Source organism: Papaver somniferum, chromosome 7, assembly GCF_003573695.1.
Source record: "Papaver somniferum cultivar HN1 chromosome 7, ASM357369v1, whole genome shotgun sequence".
In the NCBI taxonomy this organism is placed as follows: domain Eukaryota; kingdom Viridiplantae; phylum Streptophyta; class Magnoliopsida; order Ranunculales; family Papaveraceae; genus Papaver; species Papaver somniferum.
Window position 1 is genome coordinate 45,415,267 of NC_039364.1, and position 20,669 is coordinate 45,435,935.

At 36.0% G+C, this 20,669-nt stretch overlaps 2 protein-coding genes across 2 annotated transcripts; one reads left to right on the forward strand and one right to left on the reverse strand.

Moving 5' to 3' along the window:
• Positions 1-1,728: 1,728 nt before the first annotated feature.
• LOC113297164 (protein ARABIDILLO 1-like) lies at positions 1,729-9,114 on the reverse strand. Its single transcript, XM_026545582.1, has 12 exons — positions 7,176-9,114; positions 6,925-7,083; positions 6,767-6,847; positions 6,537-6,668; positions 6,012-6,139; positions 5,424-5,511; positions 4,415-4,509; positions 4,132-4,195; positions 3,302-3,477; positions 2,935-3,159; positions 2,529-2,613; positions 1,729-2,378 (listed from the first exon to the last, which is right to left on the reverse strand). The coding sequence occupies exons 1-12, from the start codon at positions 8,526-8,528 to the stop codon at positions 2,196-2,198; spliced, it is 2,769 nt and encodes a 922-aa protein (XP_026401367.1). The 5' UTR covers positions 8,529-9,114; the 3' UTR covers positions 1,729-2,195.
• A 7,175-nt stretch (positions 9,115-16,289) lies between these two features.
• LOC113294596 lies at positions 16,290-17,213 on the forward strand. The gene has a single exon (XM_026542983.1). It carries the CDS (start codon positions 16,290-16,292, stop codon positions 17,211-17,213), a length of 924 nt encoding a protein of 307 aa, XP_026398768.1.
• Positions 17,214-20,669: the final 3,456 nt, after the last annotated feature.

The window sequence follows — 20,669 nt, forward strand, 5'->3', positions numbered from 1 at the left end:
AATCACCAAAAAGGTTTTTATCCCATCAGTTGGGATTTTCTCTGTGAACCAACGGAATTAGGAGGTTTAGGTTTTAAAGATGCACATAAGATGAATCAAGCCATGATTGCTAAGCTTGCTTGGAGATTAGCAACCCAACAAAATACGTTTTTGGGAACTATTCTAAAAGAAAAGTACTTTAACAATTCAAATATTGTCCAAGCTAAAAAACACTATAATACTTCTTGGATTTGGAGATGCATATTACATGGTGTTTCTCTAATTAATAAATTCAGCTATTAGGAGGTAGGTGACGGTAAGTCAATAAATGTTTGGACAGATAAATGGATACCAGGTATGGAAGATAATCTCTTAACTTACTGTGGTATCAAATTCAATTCTTTAACACTTATATCTGAGTTAATTGACTTGGAAACAAAGAAGTGGAATGAACCGGAAATTAGAAAAAACTTCCCTAGATCTTGCTGACATGATTTTAAACATTAGGATATTCATAGATAGACAAAGTAACTTGAACCGGGACAATCTTAGATGGTTGCTAACACAGGATGGGAACTTTTCTATTCAATCTATGTATGAAAAAACTCAAAAATCCATCTCTAGATAATAACAGGTCTCGCAGAAAATAAAAATATTCTTATGGAAATGTATCCATAATGTTTTGCTTGTTAGGAAAAAGTTAGGACAATTCATAAACGACATAGATTTGAGTTGTGTTTTCTGTGATCATGAGTGTGAATCTCTCAGACATCTTTTTTTTCGAATGCCCTTATGCAAAGACGGTATCCATGTTACCTTCCCTTGTAGGTTTAAACCGAAATAATGTTGCTAACTTCTCTTTTCCAAATATGCATCCTGATTGGATTGCAGGGGTAAATTCCAATAATGACATACAAATGGCCACAAAATGCTGGTTGATTTGGAAGGAAAGATGCCTTGTGATCTTCCAATCCAAATCTACCACAAGTATTCAGCTAGCACCAACAATGTAAAGACATTTGGTTTTTTTGGCCTCCTTTGAAAACAAATACAACTGAAAACACAGACCAACAAGTAAATAATGCTTCTAACTCACTTAGGCAGGCATCTCCCATAGACCAAGGATGGATAAAACCATCTCTAAATCAGTTTAAACTAAATTTTGATGCTTTATACTCTGCCGGTTATGATTTAATCATACGATCTGATACAGGAATTGCTAAGCCAGAGTTGGGACTTTTCAAGCATCAACTGCAGAAGAAGCAGAGGCTCTGAGTCTGCTGGAAGCAGCAAAGTGGTCTAAGAGTATGAATCTAAAGGACTTCTGGGTGGAAAGTGATTGAGAGTATGAATCTAAAGGACTTCTGGGTGGAAAGTGATTGTCAGCGACTACTGATACTCTATGTGATACCCTAACAAAAAAAAGCAAGGAAAAGACAAATTCAAAAGCAGACGTGGTTGCAAATGCCAGATTTTTTTCAGTTTTCAAACTCTTTTTTTTCTAATGCTGTAATTGGGGAGGAGAACAATGTGTTGGTAGAAGCCAATATCTCAAGTCACTCAAATAAGATAAGGGAAACCAATAGTTCGGAAAATCCTCTGTACTGGTTTTTTTATCAATCCACTTGATCTTCAAAAAAAAAACATTCAGGCAAAACTGGACCTGTTGATTAATGTCATGGCTTAGGTCTTGTGCTTGTGGCCAGGGGATCAGTTTCAAAACTTGAGACAAAACATTAAAGGAATCTATTGTTAAGCAAGGAAGTCGGTTTCTTTTTTTAATCTGACAACTAATTAAGTCTCAGATAGCCAAAATATATAGGGTATTATGGAACACAATGCCATCAAATGTTTACAGAAAGAAAAGAACAAACACTCAAAAATGTTAGATACCGGTGTCTCTCTGACACCCTTCCAGTACCCTTTTACAAGTTCAGAAGGAAAATAAATTGATAGAAAAAGCACGCCACACCAATAAAATGAATAAAAATAGAACCATACCTAAGAAAGCAGATGAAGAAAGCTACAATCACCCACTACTTTGAGACTTTCAACCAACAGTTGTGCCAAGAAGACCTGCTGCTGCTACAGTGAAACCCCATCGAGTATGTCCCCTTTGAGGCATTCTGATTTCATGAATACAGTGATCATCCAATATTCCGGTGGATCTGTAAGGTCATCCCCCAACACTTTCTTCATCCACATGAGGTCTATGTCTAGATTAAAGATGAAGCTTCTACATTATGGTGCTCAAGATTACGAAGTACTATCTTTGCAAATATTTTGGCTTCAAGGGGTGCAGTTGCAGCTGCAGCAGCAGCACGCATGACCCGTGCAGCTCCAGATTTCTGCAAGAGACTAGCATGGTGTGTTGCATGGCGGCCTCCTGGGATGGTAAACTGCAATTACAGGGTTCAATAGTTAGTCAATTCTATCGATAATAAATAAAATGGCAACAGAATAAGCAATTTGATTCTCAGTCTATTGATATAAGAAACTTAGATCCCATACTAATTTGCAAAAACGCTAGGTAAGAAATTCTTGTTTACCTGGAGAAGAGCGAAAGCAGCACACGCCTTTAATATGGAAGAGGGGTTCCGAAGCATCACCACAAATCTTCCAATCTCAGCTCCACTACAAGAACAAACGTAATAATGAAAATTTATCAACAAATTGAAATCTGAAAACCATACCAAACTGTTTCTGACTTGGTTTTCAAAAAACAGTTTAGAAGTGACTCATTAATAGGGAAGGAACATTTTTTTCACAGGATTAATTCCTTGACCGATAAAAGTAGGGAAAAGCTGACATCTCCAGATAACAAAGATTACTCTATTCAGAGAACTTTTTGCAAATATATTATTCCAACTGTCAAGTTATATAGTAACTACATAGGCAGCAAAGGAAATCAAGTTTTTAGTTCTGCAGATGCATTTACAAGACTTAAAAACAAACCTGCATCTGAGATGTCCAGCCTCCTGTATGCGTGCTGCTTCTGCCACTTGTGCCAAGGCCGGGGGAGCTGATGAGTTAGCAGCCGCATTAAAGGATTGCTGATCAGAAAAGGTACCCACGAATTCATGTATATTCTTCAAGGCCATCCTTCTAGGAGCATCTAAGCTTACGCTCTTTGAAATGCCTTCCGACATAGACCCTATTGACGCAGCAACTTCATCCATTCTGACCACATGTGATGGTTAAAAATAGATCAGTCTTCTTATCTCATGAATTTGCAGCCATGCAACTTAGATACTATATAACCTTCCCAAACATTTTGCCACAAGAAAATAAAACTTGAGCTAGATAATATAAAATAACACACCTCCCATCGAACATGTACGCTAATGCCAGTGCAGCCATGAATCGTGCCATTTTTGAAACTGACGAAGAACAAAGATGCACAAGAGCCGGAACTCCTCCTTCCTCCACTATACGAAGGGCATTACCTGGATTAAACGCAAGATTCCAAAGTGCCCCTGCAGCTGTCTCATGGACATCCTGTACAGAAATAATTGTCAAACATTAGATACAAACAGCGCATGAGCTGTTCTTTTTACTTTTAGATATGTTTTTCTCCTTTCGAGTTGGAAAATATTTACTGGGACCAATAAACCAAGGTTGCACAGCAAATATACAATTCCATGATCTACACACTTTGATAGTTCAATCAGTTCCCCACAATAAAACAGCTTAATTTGGTGGATTATTTGACACTACATTTATTTTCTTCTTTAAAGATGACAGTTAAAATCTCCATTAGAAATTAGGTGTTATGCCTAACTGTGTAGAACGTGTTACTTAACATTAATGCTCCACATTGAAGCAGCTTAAATGTGAATTTGGTAACAAGATTTTGTTTGCTATAGAATAAAGTGAAGGTATAAATAAAGAATAATATGGAAGCAAAAGTTAAGGTGTATCATGTTCTGCATTAAAAATGATTAATTTATGTTTGAATTTCTACATTTGGTAACAAAATCAGTGCATAATGTGTATCACTTAATAATGATTGACGAAATTAAGAAGTGGTTTGGCAAGTTAATAAGATTTCATTACCAAGCATTTATAGAGAAGGTATGCACAAAGCAATAACAACATTACAGGTAACTAGGACTTTAAAAGGAATATGACTGCACGTGGTAAGATACTTACTTCAGCTTCTGAACGTGCCAATGCAATAAGAGGTGCAACGCCTCCTTCTCGTCCAATGGCAATGCTAAGTACAGGGTCAGAGACAAATTAAATCAATAACACTAGTAGAGAAGAATTAGATCCCTTTCTATGAATAATATACATGTGATAAACTATGACAACAGATTATATAGTGGAGAGAGCAATAAATTTGATCGAATTACTCAGACGCAGGTGAAGCTAACAACAGTCGCATTTTAGATTTTCCGTGCGCAGGACATGTTATACATGATACACAACATACCTATTTGTTTCCGATACAGACAATCCCCACAAAGCGCCGGCTGCCCTTTCTTGTAGACCTTGGGAGGCATTCGAACAATTTTGTGCAAGTGCGACCTAAATACCAAATTCAGGGTAAAGCTTCACATAAAAAATCAAAATCATTTCTGAAAAAGGGATGCCAAGATTCAGAAATCACGTACTTTTGACAGATAACACAAACTTCAGTAAACACTATCAGCATTTTCAGTAATCACTATCATCTTAAGCAATGAAGCTCTTGGAATAACGACCAACGGATAAATGATAAAAAAAGGTTATTCTGGGGCTCCAAAGGGGTTGTTGACTAAGTTAGTGTTCTGCTTTTGTCAAGCAGAATGTCGAGTCTTAACTTGTAATATGATGCGAATTTGTATTCTTTACTAACGAAGACTTAGGACCTTCCAATGCAATGTAATTAAAGTCAGTGAAGGTATTCTGTCTCTCTACAAAGCTACTGTAGGAAAGACATGAGAAGCATTTGGCATAGTCAGAACGGGATCCTTCTTTGTGTCTGATTTTGCACCAATCTCACTGCTTCACTGCTTCCCGAATCTTAGTTTAATAATTTTCCTTTTCCAATTTGGGCTGCTTTCAAACTTGATATTGTCAACGCTTACAATTCTTAAGACCAAGTCCCTCTGTGGAATAACACATCATACTGCAATAGAAGCACCATGATTGTAGTATGGAAGTCTTCTGTTGTATCTCATACAACCAGGCCATGCAAACAGTCAGGATTTTTTCTTAGTCTCATAATATCTTGCTTGTATTAACCCACACAATCCATTATCTTTCGGTCGTATGTGGGTAGCTATAACACTTAAAGGTTGTTCAACTGAGTCTCAGGTTTATTGACAAAGAGGGCCCAATTGAAATGAAGGGATATAAAGAATTTTAATGTCTTAAGGTGAGTTCAAATTAAGAAAAAAAAAACTCAGAATAAACAAACTTGACTACAGGGATTGACTGGATAGGGAGACAAGACATACCAATGCCTCGACACCTCCTGCTGCAGCAATAGCTTCACGATTCCTGTCGTCAAATGATAAGTTCCACAAAGCACCAGCAGCTTCCTGCCTGTAGAAGCGGTAAACAAATCAATCTAGATTAGACTCTAGAGTGGAGAAGCTGAAGCTACGCAAGTTTTTAAGTTAGAACAACTAAAGTACTCCGAGAGGAATCAAGCCCAACGTAAATATCTACCTGGCCCCAGTTCATTAAGAACTTTACAATCAATCTAGATTAGACTCTAGAGTGGAGAAGCTGAAGCTACGCAAGTTTTTAAGTTAGAACAACTAAAGTACTCCGAGAGGAATCAAGCCCAACGTAAATATCGACCTGGCCCCAGTTCATTAAGAACTTTACAATCTAATGCAATTGAATTACAGATGAAAGATATTATATAACAAAGTCTGCACAGTAACTGAGTCAAACTATAGAGAAAACAAACAAAAGATTTGATGTTTTTATCAACACCAGGTGATAAGGCACATAACAAGACCATATTTGACCATGGCAGTAGAAAATTCTCTTAATTAGTGTAGAAGTACTACATAGCAGAAGTTTAGTAAAATTACCTGACACCTTCATGATTAGAACATGTAAGCTGCACTAATGCTTCAAGCGCACCTGCCTCTTGCCCAACAGCAGCGTTGTTACTGTTGCTATCTCCATGGGCAGCCAGATTAGCCAACGCACGAGCAGCCTAGACAACAATAAGAAGCAAGGTAACTAGGTAAGTTGAACAATTAACAGATAGCTAGTTATTATTCGCAAGGTAAGTGATGAACACATGACAGATAGCCGTAGTGATAGTTAGTGCTAAAGTAAATTGGCAGTGGTACTGATAATTATTTGCAATGTGCCGCAAGTTCTGGTACTGGTGCTGATGGTGGATGGTCGTAAAGAGTTGATGGGTTGAATGAGCTTTGATTGGTCCAACAATATTCTAAATCTTTTGCTCTTATATTCAGATTATTATTCGACTGAATGGGTCCAACAATATTCTAAATCTTTTGCTCTTATATTCAGATTATTATTCGAGATATACAGTTGCTTACTGTGCAACATGGTAACCCAAATTCAAATAAAGATCAGAATACCTGCTCTTGGACTCCATCAAACTTGCACGTCCGGGCAAGCATCACTAAAGCATGTACGCCACCTGCCACCGCAACCTCCATGCTACATTTATCATCAGCCGCCAAATTTGCAAGTGCACCTGCAGCCCGTTCCTGGGAACAGCAAATAGAATCACCAATTCAAAGTTAACCTTGTATCCCTATAGTACTTCTCCAGAATATATCAACGAAAATGCATGCAAAGCACATACAAGGACTCCATCACCACCGAAGGGCCATTTGAAAATAAGATCCACTAAAGCTTTTATTCCACCTGCCTCAGCAATGGCGCCCTGAAAATAAGTATTACCAATTTTAGAAATTATGAGCTTTATAAAATTTCTGTCAAAAGATAACCACCATGCACAACCTTGTGCTCTTCTCCCACGGAGAGGTTCCAAAGTCCACCAGCAGCTTCTTCTGCGACCAATCTATTCATGGACCTTGCCAAATCAGCAAGGATATTTATTCCTCCTTCTTCAGCTACAGCCTTCGCAACTTTTGCATTGACCGACAAGTTTGCAATAGCCTAGACATATCAACAATCAAATTAGTCAAACAAAGATACTACGATTACATGGACACTTCAGCTAGGAACTCTGATAGATTTGTAAAATTTACTTTGGCTGCTTCAGACTGAAGACCTTCACGGCAAGATTTTGCTAGGTCCAACAGAAGGCGTATTCCACCATCCTGCATGACTGCTTCTGCCCTTCCGCAGTCAACAGTGGCATTTTCGTCATCAATGACAACAAATGTTGCAAGTCCTGTAGCCGCTCGTTCTTGGACATCAACTTGCGAACTCCGCATCAAACTGAGCAACAATGCAGCACCTTGTTTTAGCCAGAAAGTATCCAACCCCTGTGGATTGGTTTCGGCAATTCGTAAAAGTGTGTGTGATAGAATCCATTCAAGCCATGTCATGGTATCATTCAAGTTCTTATTCCCACTCTTTGAACTACTCCACTCTGAAAATACATCCCTATCTTTGACAGTAGTATCGGCGAATAAAGAAGCAACTCCCTTGAAAATATCACTAAAAAGGGCCAACAACAACTTCCCCTTAACATTGTAAGCTGTATGGTTGCTTTCTTCCTCAAGATTCGGACAGTTTAGGGCACAAACCACCTTCAAACTTGGTGTTGTCGACATCAGTCTAACGACAACAGCGGAAGTAACATCAGTTCTCGAAACATCTAAACAAATCAGGTTGGGGAGTAAATTCCAAAGATGCAAAGCAGAACTCCATTTCGTGTTTCTAGTCCCTGCAACAGAAAGGAATCGAACAGACATCACATTTCCAAGTGCCACCTCATCGATACTCATACAGTCCATAAATCCAATCTCTTCTAGCTGCCCACAGTGTTTTGCCAAAGCATTGATAGCTTCTCCATCCACATCCCGAATTCCCGACAACCTCAACCTCTTCAACTTAGGGCAACAAAGAGCAACCAGTTTAATAGCATCACTACTAATCCTCTCACAAAATTCCGGCCCAAGTTGGAGGCTTTCAAGAGCCTCGTGTCGAGCAGCCATTACAGATAGAGTTGCATCAGTAATTTCGCGACAAAAATCACCACTGATTTCCCTTAAACCTCTAGCTTGTAAATTCATTATTGCATTTGCAGATTCAGTACCACGAAATCTAAGTTTCTGGAGATTAGAACATCGAGACGCAAGGGTAACTGCAATGGCAGAATCACACTTATGTGCTCGGAGATCAAGAGAACTCCAAAGACAGGGAGAAGAACCTAGTACTCTCCATGTTTTACAAGTTGATGATAGACTAGCTCGGTCTCTATAATTCAAATAAGAGAACAACTGAATAACAGTATCATCAGGCAAAGAAATCCAATCAACATCACCTTTCCTCTCAGAACTGGAACTCCCATCACAAATTTCAACATAATTATCACAAGTTAACTTCTCTTTATCCTTCAATTGAAGGACTTTTCTCCTAACCCTTCGATTCATCTTTTTTTCTTACTTTTTTCTTTTTTGTAATAAAAAAACAGCAAAATTCAGAAAACTTACAAACCCTCAACCTCAATAGCCCTAACACTGACCGAAAAATTGAATATTGACTCAACAAATAAAGAAATTTCAGAACATAATCTAAAGATTACAGAATCTGAAACACATAGATTATTATAATTCAACTCAAGCTATCTAATCTTGCTTAAAAGATGAGACCTTTTGCGGAGGCTGGCAGATAATCAATGAGATGATAATAAGCTACAATAGCCTGATTTTGTTGTTCTCATACCTGAAATCTCACAACCTTCATCATCTAGATGACTATATATAAAACCCTAGCCTAGGTATACAAAACAGTAGTAATAAAAAGAGAAAAGAGAGAAAGAGAATTCAGGTGTGAGTTTGATTTGAGAGGCGGAATAAAAACCCTAAGACCATTGTATTGATCTTATTGTTCATATCTCTCTTTTCTCTTGCCCCTTTGGTGCTTGAAATAGGGAGAGCTGTAAACACACAGGAATTTGGTGGAGAGAAGGGGGATGTGAGGGATATGTATAGTAGATTGAGAAGAGATGCAAGAAAGAAAAGGTTAGGGGGATGGTTTTTCTATTGCCCACCACAAACCTACAACTCATCCCATCACCACCATTACCATGGCCATTGCCATTGCCACTGCCACTAGGTCCATTGGACCATTGCCATTGTAAAAAAAAAAAAAAGAATTCTCTTCAAGTTTAATCACATGCCTTCGTGAGCCTGTATTGTTTAATTTTTACCATTAGGAAACTTTGACTTTGGCTTCTTCTTGTCGTCGGGGGATCCGCCAAGTTATATTAAGACGTAGATCACAGAATAAACACACGAAATATCTAAAAAAATGGTTATGGAGTTGTAAAAATCATTAAAAAATCGTATGTACACGAAATAGATAGACGTGTACGATGTGCAGAAGACACGTAAGTGATTTTAAAATATTACTGCAAACAAGCATAATGAATAAGAGGATTTACATTTGCTTAACCTAAACCAAAAAGATACGCATAAAATACGAACACTAAGTATGTTAGACGAATGTGTTGGAACTTGCCATGTTGCTTGGCGTCTCTTTAACCTCCCCAGATTGGTAGAATAATAAGAGTACATTGTTGATGGAGAGGCTATTATTTGTGTTAATATGAATGTGTTGCATTTACAACACCCTAAGCTAAAATGACCAGACCCATGATGTAGGTTAGGTCTTTACCATTAGGAAAGTATATCATTCTGTTTTTAGTTTTTTACAACGTAACACCACAATTTCTAAGTGACTCTTTACATTCGATGAATGGGATCAATTATTTAAATAATTTTACCCAATTTAGTGAAACATTTTGTAAGAAATAGTAGAGTTTAGAGTAACGCACAATATGATCGTGACATACCAGGTAGTGTGGCGCGACATTAGAATTGTAGCATGGTTAAAAGGAGAGGGTACCTAATATACCACTAATTTTTTCGTTTGTGAACATACTTGTTACAATCAATAAGTATATATCAGCAGAAAAGATTCTTATACATGATTGTAAAAGAAGTTCATTGGAAATATCCAAGAACAACCTAGTATATCCGAGATGTTCACGAACCGAATTCTAACAAGAGAAAGTCTTGTAATCAATATTTCAAGACCTAAATTTCACAAGAACGAGTTTTGTATGATCTATGTTGATTAACGTACTACTTGTGAAAACAGTTTGAGCTTGAAAACTGTCTATGTTGATTAACGTACTACTTGTGATATTTAAATTATAAAGATAAACAATATAATGTGGAAAACAAGTAACACAAGATACCATAAAATTTTATTAACGAGGAAACTATAATCTTGTAGAAAATTTCGGGACCTAATCCAGTTTAAACACCGCGGTATATTAAGCCGCTACACACACTAGCTTACTATCAGGCTTCAGACTAGAATGTAGTTGAGACCGAATCGACCCTCCAAGAAATTCAGTTCCAGTCGTGCTCCTTACGTTGAAAAAGCGGGGGTATAACAACCACACCCAGTATTTCGTTTGGCAGTCTGTATTGACTAACTCCAATGTAATTTCAAGAGAATCAACTAGACAGTCAAACTCAATCAAGGAAAATATATCAAAGAGTTATATCTCAGTTTCTCAATGTTATCAGCAAATCAAACAGATAAAATCCGTGAGCCTGATTGTTATGAGAAACAACTTGAACGGTACCAAAGACCAATGTTCAATTTCAATCAATTGATTGAACTATGCACAACCTGTGATATTTCAATTATATAAACAAATATAATGCGAAAAAGAAATAACGTAGACACCAGAAGTTTTGTTAACGAGGAAACCTCAAATGCAGAAAAACCCCGGGACCTAATCCAGATTTGAACACCACACTATATTAAGCCGCTACTGACTCTAGCCTACTACAAGTTAACTTCATACTGGAATTTAGTTGAGCCCTAACGAATCTCACACTGATTAAGGTACAATCGCGTTCCTTACGCCTCTGAATCCCAGCAAGACTCTACGCACTTGATTCCCTTAGCTGATCTCACCCACAAATAAGAGTTGCTACGACCCAAAGTCGAAAACTTGATAAACAAATATGTCTCCCACAGAAAAGTCTATTATGATAGATAAATTTGTCTCCCACATAAATACCTATGAAGTTTTGTTCCGTCTTTTAGGTGAACAGGAACCAATTGATAATCTGGTCTTATATTCCCGAAGAATAGCCTAGAAATATCAGTCACCTCACAATAACTTAACTATATGGTAGTAGAACAAGTTATTGTGGAATCACAAAGAATGGGACGAAGAGCTTTGTGATTACTTTTTATATCTTACCTATGGGAGATAAATATCGAGCAAATCTTAGAGAAGATAGTACTCAATATGATAGAACAAGTAAGATCAGAATACGCAACTACAGAGAAAATAGTTGGGTCTGGCTTCAGAATCCCAATGAAGTCTTCAAATCGTTAACCTATAATGATTTTAGGAAAAACCCAGGTTAAAGGAGAATTGATTCTAGTCGCAACTAGTATCACATAGGAGGTGTGGGGATTAGGTTGCCAGTTACTAGAGTTCTCCCTTATATAGTCTTCAAATCGGGGTTTGATAACTTTGTGACAAAGCAATCAATATTCATCGTTGGATGAAAACCTGATTTAAGATTCAAGCTAAGTTTGTACAAAACCAAGGAAATATCTCTCCACCGTTAGATGGTCTTAGCTTGTTACACACAAATGAAATATACCTTCATTTAGATATGGGTAACCGTACCTAAACGTATATATTGAGTTGGCTCAACAATAGTTAACCGAAATTAGCCATATGAACACTTTTGTCTTAACCATGTTCATCTTAACACTTCTAGATCAAAATGACTCTAATTGTGTAACTCATGGAGTTGTTCAATTGTTTATATTCTCATAGAAGTATACAAGATACAATTGAAGCAAAATTTGATTGATTCAAAAGAATCAGTTCATGAACATTTTAGCCACGGTTTGAAAAGATTGCATTCCTTAATATATATAAATGTATTTGCTCATGAGTATGAAATCATACTTAACCGATTTCAGAACTTAATCACATAAGTTTACAAACGGGCACGCAAACTTAAGTTCCAGACTTGATCTTTTCCGACAGTTCGCAAACGGGTGCGATATTGTCATTCCGGATCGAACTCAGGTGAAACAATTTGCAAACGGGTACGCAAACTTAGTTCCCGGACTGTGACAGTTAAAACCGTTCGCATACGGGTATCCAAACTTGGTTCCCGGACCTGAATTATTCTTACAACAGTTTGAATACGGGTATGCATACTATGCTATATCCAGACAATGATTAATTGTTCTAAACTCCCATTTCAATCATTGAAACATTCTTAGAAGACGACAATAGCTGTCTCACGCAAACTATTAACTTATAAGCAATTTTCAAGTGATTGAATGATCAATACGAATCATTCCGAGTCTACATCAAATGACTGTCTCACACAAATCATGTAAGATGTTACAAGGTGATTTTCACATGATCATCTTTTGACTTTCGTCAAGAATAATGATGAACGTAGTTAAAGCAAAAAGCTTTCCAACACATATTTCGAGAAAGATATAAGCGAGTTAAACTCAACTCGAAATATCAAATGTGTATAATGTAAAGTTTATATAGCTATACGACTTAGTCTCAATAGAAGATATAATAGAATAGACTTCTGAGCGATAGATGAGTTCAAGTCTCCACATACCTTTTATTGATGAAGTTCCTCCAAGCTCCCATTAGTAGTTCTTCGTCTTCAATCGATGAACGTCGTGAAGTCTAAAGCTCAACTACACATTTTATCTTAATCCGAGACATGGCTATAAGTAGACTAGAAATCAATACTTATAGTTTTGACAACTAAACTTGACAAACAATCTTGAGATAGCAACGCTTGCGAGTTCGACCGAGCAGTGCTCTAACACCTTTGATCTCGCAAGACCCTACGCACTTGATTCCCCTGGCCGACTTTCTTTATATGCCTAGGAGTCTCTTCAGCAGCAATGAAGATTTTTAACTATTTTGCCTCTAACAAATAGCCACAGTAAAGACTATCCTTCATAGATATATTCATTCAAGGTAACAAAAATATGTTTGCTTATGAGGGATCTTCAAGGATAAAGAAGATATCAAGCAAACCTCAACAATTATGATAGATTACTCTCTTCAAAAGGTTATAGAGATGCCTAATCGATTCTACCTCACAAGATCAATCTAACAAATATGAAATTCGTGGAATCACAAAGTCTGAAATGAAGAGAACTTTGTAATTTGTGCAAATGTTACTCCTTGATCGGTAATTCTTAAATGATCGTGCAACAAGAGAGACATACCTTAGAATAAATATGAATTAGGATGATCAATATAAGATTCCGGATATCAAGAACCATTAGGTAAACTATGGACTGACTGGGCTTCATGAACCCCTTAGTGAATAATTCAAAATTTGTAACCTAGTAAAGTTTTATGAGGAAACCTATGTCTTTAGAGGATGACTCTAGCCGCAACTATGATACATAGATGTCAGGATTAAGTTTATAGTTTGTAGAAGGTCATTTATAATGATGAACAAGGCTAGGTAGCTTACAGTCAAGGCTGAGTTCGTGAACTAGTTCCATGTTTATGAATTACTTGATACCAAGTAACCTTAACTTATCAATGTAGATTGATAAGTTAAGAATGTGAAAATTTGCCTTGAATTACGATGAAGAATATGCATTAAACATTTATCCCAAGAACAATGGTTAAGTTGTTCGTGAATCATCAAGCAAATATGGAGTTCAATAAATCTCAAAGACTAAGTCAGTTCATGAACTGCCCAAAACAGTTTGTGAAAAAAATTCGGCTCAAAGTTCTGGAAATTTTCATATCTATAAGTTCGTGAACTGTCCAAATCAGTTTGTGTACTTAAGTTACAAAAAGTATCCAGATCTTAAAATCAACCAATTCGCGACACTAAGAAAAAAAGACGTATTATCTCCGAAGAACGTCACGAATCAAGCTCTTAATGATTTAATAGATCCGTTCGGTAAGGAATGGAGATCCAAGAAACTTAGATATGAGAAATGGAGAATAACTAATCAGATATCGATGAAGATTCCTCGTAAACAGACTCCCAAAATATGTATGAGTATTATAGAGACAACGATAATCCAAAAGGATGCGCAAAAACTTCGGACGTACTAAAACTGATCAAACAGCTGAAAGATACGATGGAAACATCGGCATTAAATGCGACATATAGGAAATTAAAGATGTATATCCATAATGCAAAGACATCACCACTTAATGACAAACTTCTAGAGGTGAGATACGGTTCTCTAATATATTCTCCATGCCAACATTTAATTTATCAAATCTCGGACACACTAGCTCACCTTTAAAATACAAACATGCACTTTTGTAATGTACGCAAAACAAAGGGATTTTATGTAGATGTTTTCATGCGACGTTAACACAATGAGTTAGATTGTGGTATGACCAGCTATAGAAGGGATCAATGCACAACTTTGAGGACATCAATCTCAAATTCCTCACATAATTCATGCACAACAGAAATTTTCAGACTCCAGATGGGATTTTATTCAACCTAGAGCACAAGGAAAAAATATTATAGAGTTATATAGCACATTGACATGATCGATTAGCGAAAATTAAATTAGAAAACGATCGGATGACTATCTTGTCTTTCAGCAACGAAATAAATGGCAACTCGGACTTGCACCAAATGATAGTAGTGTTAGAGCGTCGCTCAGTCGAACTCCCAAGTTTTGCTATCTCAAGCTTGTTGTCAGTGTTAGATGTAAAAATATATCTTGATTTTTAGTCTACTAAATTCAAGTCTTAGACTAGGATTAGAACATGGTAGTTGAGTATAAGATATCACTAAAGTACCCTATATGATTGAAGACTATAGAACAAACGAAGACATATGCGAGAACTTTATCAACAAAGAGGGATGTAAAAACTGACTTATCTATTTACTCATCGTATTTATCATTCTATCTTATGAGACGTTGTCGTATGGTTTTAGTAGATCTAATATTACAAAGAAAAAAATTGAGTTCAAGCTTGTCTTGTTTAAAATCTCAAAATATCATTCGAGCAATGGATGTTCACAGATCTTTAGTAATATTAGTTAGAACAATTTATTGTTCACAAACTATTTTTTATTTAAGTTGATCATTTTGAAATTTTCAAAGAAAGCAGTGGGAACTGTCTATGGCTATTGGGAATGTTTCAAAATTAAAAGTGAGAAAAATACACAAACTGCTTGGAGCAAGGTACGCATACTCAATATGCATACCAAGTGGATCTGAATTTCGTGAATAAGATAGGTGCGCATACCTAATAGACATACCCTTTACATCTGAGTTCGGGAATGGGGGAAGGTATGCTTACTCTTCTTATCTGACTTCGCGAACTGCCTGAAGGTACGCATACCCGGTATTCATACCCTTTGGGCCTGACTTCGCAACTTCCAAGAGGTACGCATACCCGGTATGTATACCTCCCCAGTTCCAGAAAGTAAAAGCTCGCGAACTTCCCAATGTTAAGCATACCTTAACCGTGGCTAATTCACTCTTGTTACATCTCTCATAGACACTTCTAAGATAACTCTATTCACAAAATCTCTTTAGACTTATGGATTTTTTTTTAGTCTTGAGTATTATTGAACACAATTATTGCTCATAAGTTTATAGGCTTACTTAAACGCTATGGATTATCATTGTGCATGGCTTTATAACTATCCGGACCATAGTGCATATTCTTATGTATATAAATGAAGTTGAGAGCAATACAAGATGGCTAGTAGGTGATGGACAACAAATTTCAGTTTGGCAAGATACATGGATAAAAGACAGACCTTTATGTGACCTATTTCCAGGAAATGTACTTATGCAGTCTAATCCCAATATGAAGGTAGTTGAACTCTTAGTTAATGGTGAATGGATTGTACCTCCTGAGTTTTCACCATTTTTTGGTACAAATGAACTGCTTGTTGCTGACAACACAAGTGACAGAAGAATTTGGTGTGGCTCTTCTACATGTATTTTTTTCTGTGACATCTGCTTGTGAATTAATTAGAATGAAATATCCTACACTTTAGTGGACCAAACAAGTATCGCATTGTAGTGTGCGCCCTAGTGTTTCTAGTAATGTATGGAAGATAGTTAGGAGGATAGTGCCATCTGATGATATAATGAAAAGGAAGAAATTTCATATTGCATCCAGATGGCCCTTATGTAAACAATCAGAGGAAACACTAGAACATATTTTGTGGTACTATGATTATATTGAAATAATATGGAAATGGCTTGGGGGTGTTTTTCAATTTATAAATCCAACTGCCTTTGAAGATATCTTATCAGCAGCAAAATCAAAAAGTCCCGCAGTAAAGGAGATTTGGAGAAATATTGCTTTCATTACTTTGAAAGAAATTTGGTTCTCCAGAAATAGAGCAGTTTATGAAGATGAAGAATATAATTTAGAGATGATCAAGAAAAGAATTCTAAAGTTCACAGCTGACAGTGATATTAGAATGTTTGCATACATGTGGAACTCTTCCTATGATCTCCAGATTATAAATTTTTTTAATCTAAGATGTAGGAAAGTCAGATATCTTCAGGTCCAAGAATGTTTTTTTCATCTTCCTATGAGGAATCAATTGCTAATGTGCTATGGTGGTGCTGCAAGAGGGAACCCTGTAGATTCTGGATTTGGTTTCATAGGAAGAGATTGGACTAGTGATGTTAAAGTTGCTGCCACTGGTGGTTTGGGGATTGCAACAAATTTCTTAGCTGAAATAATGGCAGTACTATTTGCAGGTGAATGGGCAGTGGCTAATAACTTTCTAGATCTTTGTTTTAGAACTGATTCAAGTGCAGCCATATCAGCTTTTAGAAATGGGAAGCTTCCTTGGATTGCTATCACAAGATGGAAGAAAATTTATAGTAGAATAAATTGGGAGTTTATACATAACTTTAGAGAAGTAAACTTCTCAGCTGATTCTTTGGCCAAAAAAAGAGCTGGAATGAATAAAGGGGAGTGTGTTGTGTTTACAAGAATACCACCTTTCCTCAAGAAAATTGAAATTCCTTTCTTAAGATATTATAGGTTCTGCTAAGTTTCTCATTTGTAAGACTAACTAATAAAGGCTTTTGCTTGTTTTTCTGAGGCCCAGTTGGGGATTCTTTTGTTTTTTCAGTCTAAGTCCCACATGGGCAGTTTTGTATTGTGAATTATTATTTTAGTTCTAATAAATTATTATCGAGCAAAAAAAAAAAAAAAAAAGATCTTATGTATAATTTCAAGGTGGACTTTTCACATGCTTACATGAGTTCTTAACTTAGAATTTCATCTAAACTGGGGAAGTATTTGCTTGAATATCAAGCAACCTTAAATTGAATTCAAAGCTACATGTAACCTTAAAATTTTATAAATAAAGAGACTCTTGAAGCTGGATTTCTCAATTCTCGATACTCTCGTGTCCTAGTTGCAAAGCGAGAGTCGTCCTCTATAACCTAGGTATCTTTATGGAACTGTATTAGGTTACGACTTTGAAAACTTCACTTAGGGATTCGTGAAGCTCGGTCAATCTATCTTTTTACCTGATAATTATTTGATCTGGATCTTGTTATACTGGTTATTAAAGTTCATGAACCTTAAATCAGAAACAAGATAGATAAAAATCACAAAGTTTTCTTCGTCTCAGACTTTGTGATTCCTCAAATATTTAAACTCTTATTTGATTTGTTTGGGTCTTAAGAGGTGGTTAATGATCTAGGATTCTCTCTGACAAGAGTATAAGTGTTTCAGATCGTAAGAGCTTTTCCAAACAGATTTCCAAACCTTCATCGAAAGATATTGAAAGGGAAATCAAATAGGCTTGTATGTTATAGGCAGATAGGGTATCAAAAGGCTTCACTGTGTCCTAAGTAAATCTTAGGTTGTAAAGGACGTTAGTTAAGGGAATCAAGTGGGTAGAACCATGTTGAGTTCGGAGACGTACATGAGCACAACTGAAACTGAATTGCTTGGATGGTTAATTTGGTCTCAACTATAGTCGACTGCAAAGTATGATAGTATGCTACTGTTTGTAGCAGTTTAATACATTGTGGTGTTCCAAGTTATATGAGGTCCCGGGGTTTTTCTTCCAATGCAGTTTCCTAGTTAACAAAATTTTGGTGTCTTGTGTTATTTCCTTTTCCATATTATATTGTTTATCTTTATAATAGGAATATCATAAGTAATACGTAATCAATCTAAATAGTTTATGCCCCTATTGATTAAGATCAAACCAAGACTTGTTTTTGTTGAATTCATATCTTGAAGGATAGATTACAAGCCTCGTACTTGTTAGAACGCGAATCTGTACATGGTCAAATTTCGTCCGGTTTCGCGTAAAACCAGGACCGAAATCGAGTTGATGATTTAATTTTTATTCCGAAACCAGTTCGTATTAAATTCAGTTTGATTTCTAAACCGATCCAACTCGGTTCCAGTTTAAACCGGTCAGTTCTGAAAAACCGACAAGAGTGTCAATTCCTTAGAACTGACAGTTATAATTTCCTAAATCCAACAAAACACTTGTTTAACCTACAACTTCATGTATGAAATGCAATTCTTTTAATAAACATCACAGTAAATTTCTACATCCAACAAAACACATTATACATCAAAACAAGCATTCACTAACTAAGTTTTGTTTGTCTTTAAAAACATTCAAAAAATCTGGTCGTTTTTATCCTTAAGACACATCTTTAGATGGGCACTAAAGGAAGAGGTCTCATTCTCCGAAGTATCAAAACTCATTCTAAGTTTACACTTACTACATGTTGCTATTACTGAAGGTGGTTCATCTTCGTCGAAGTGGTCCCATACATTAGAGGTAATTTTACGCTTCCTAACTTGTGTAATGGCAGTGACAGCTTCAGATGCATTGACAAAAACAAATAGAGATAGAAGTAGTCCGGCTGAATTATCTTGTTTTGAATCATGTATAGCGGGATTCATAGGAGGTGGAGGTGGCATCGGAATTGATTTGATAGAATCATACATATATACAAGATCCAATTAAAAATTATTATAAAATTTGTATAACTCACAAATAAAAAAAAGCAATTAACTTTCAGCAACAGAACCCCATAACTAGTAGAAACATTTAGACTAGTAAATGACACGACAATGACACAATATCAAATAATCATCAACCATCTAAATGCACTAAAACTTCTACAGGACATAACTTGCACTAAATGGAAACGATCCATTTGAATGGCGCATCAACTTCTTACATTCATCAAAGACGTAAATGATGCAAGAACATCATATAAATAAACATATAAGATAAAAGTGTCTTGCTTGTTTTAAGGGGAGCGTACTTAGCGAAAGTTTGCACGCATATCAGTTACACATCATGGACCAGTTTTGAGTCATAATTTTAACATAAAGCTCATTCCTAAGATTTTTTGCACGATATATAAAATAAACCAAAAGAATTAAATGAAAAAAAACTGAATCAGCATAAATGAAATATATGAATAACCAATGATAATCAATGAATAATTATTTCATATACATAAGCTCACATCAGCAATAGAGATTAAGCTATACTACGAAGTAAAACACAAACACACAGCTTAAAGGTTCAAAAATTGAAGACCTGATTAAGAAAATAATCATGGAATCTGAACAGATCAAAACAGGTCTAATAGTTGATCAAATTTTTAATTTCATACTCAAATTTACCACAACAGAAATAAAACCTATTTCAAAGTCAATCATCAACACATGATATAAGAATGAAATAAAAAACTAATTAGCATAATTAAAATCAAACCCAAACAGGCAAATGAATCAGAGAGAAATAAAAATTACTTGCGTTGATTCAGGTTCTTCCATTATTGAATCAAAAGGCACAGTAAAAGCCTGCAAATAAATCGTATAGAATCATTTTATAAAACTCTAGTGTTAGAGCATTGCTCGATTGAACCCGCCAAGCTTTGGTATGTTAAATTTCAAGGTCGCTTGATTAGATTACTAGAGTCAACTTCGTTATGTTAGACAAGGAAGTCTAGAAATGTTGAGAAATACAAGTATTACTCTGAAGACTTGAAGAATCCAAAGACATATCGACATCAACGAACATATCATCCTTCTGCTCGAGGTTAATAATACAAAACTTGACTTGTTTTGATTTATATCTATGTTGCTTTCAAGTCATTTAGATTGAAAACATAACATGCGAAGTTATATATATGAAACTCTAGTATTAGAGACTTGATTATTCTATTATGATCAAAGTGTCAAGGAAGAATATACAAGTTGTATCGCAATTGTTGTATATTGAATTACAAAATATATTACTTATCTTTTGAACTTCGTAATTGCGACATAGACACTATCTTTGTAAATTATTACTAGATTGTGTAATGAACTTTGGATTGATTCCATACCTACAAAACCATGTTTAACTACATTAGTTTAAGGAAGTAGACTTTTGAAACTTGTTTCATAGTTGAAAGGAATCAATAGGATTGGTAATCTGATTCCTATTGGGGATCTATTGGTGGTCCGATCC

Coding starts and splice junctions, on each gene's coding strand:
- LOC113297164 (XM_026545582.1), bottom strand. CDS start 8,528: ATGAATCGAAGGGTTAGGAGAAAAGTCCTTCAATTGAAGGATAAAGAG. Junction 4,196..4,414: donor TCTGTATCGGAAACAAATAG/GTATGTTGTGTA, acceptor CCCTGTACTTAG/CATTGCCATTGGACGAGAAG. Junction 3,478..4,131: donor TGGCACGTTCAGAAGCTGAA/GTAAGTATCTTA, acceptor ATTTCTGTACAG/GATGTCCATGAGACAGCTGC.
- LOC113294596 (XM_026542983.1), top strand. CDS start 16,290: ATGAAAAGGAAGAAATTTCATATTGCATCCAGATGGCCCTTATGTAAA.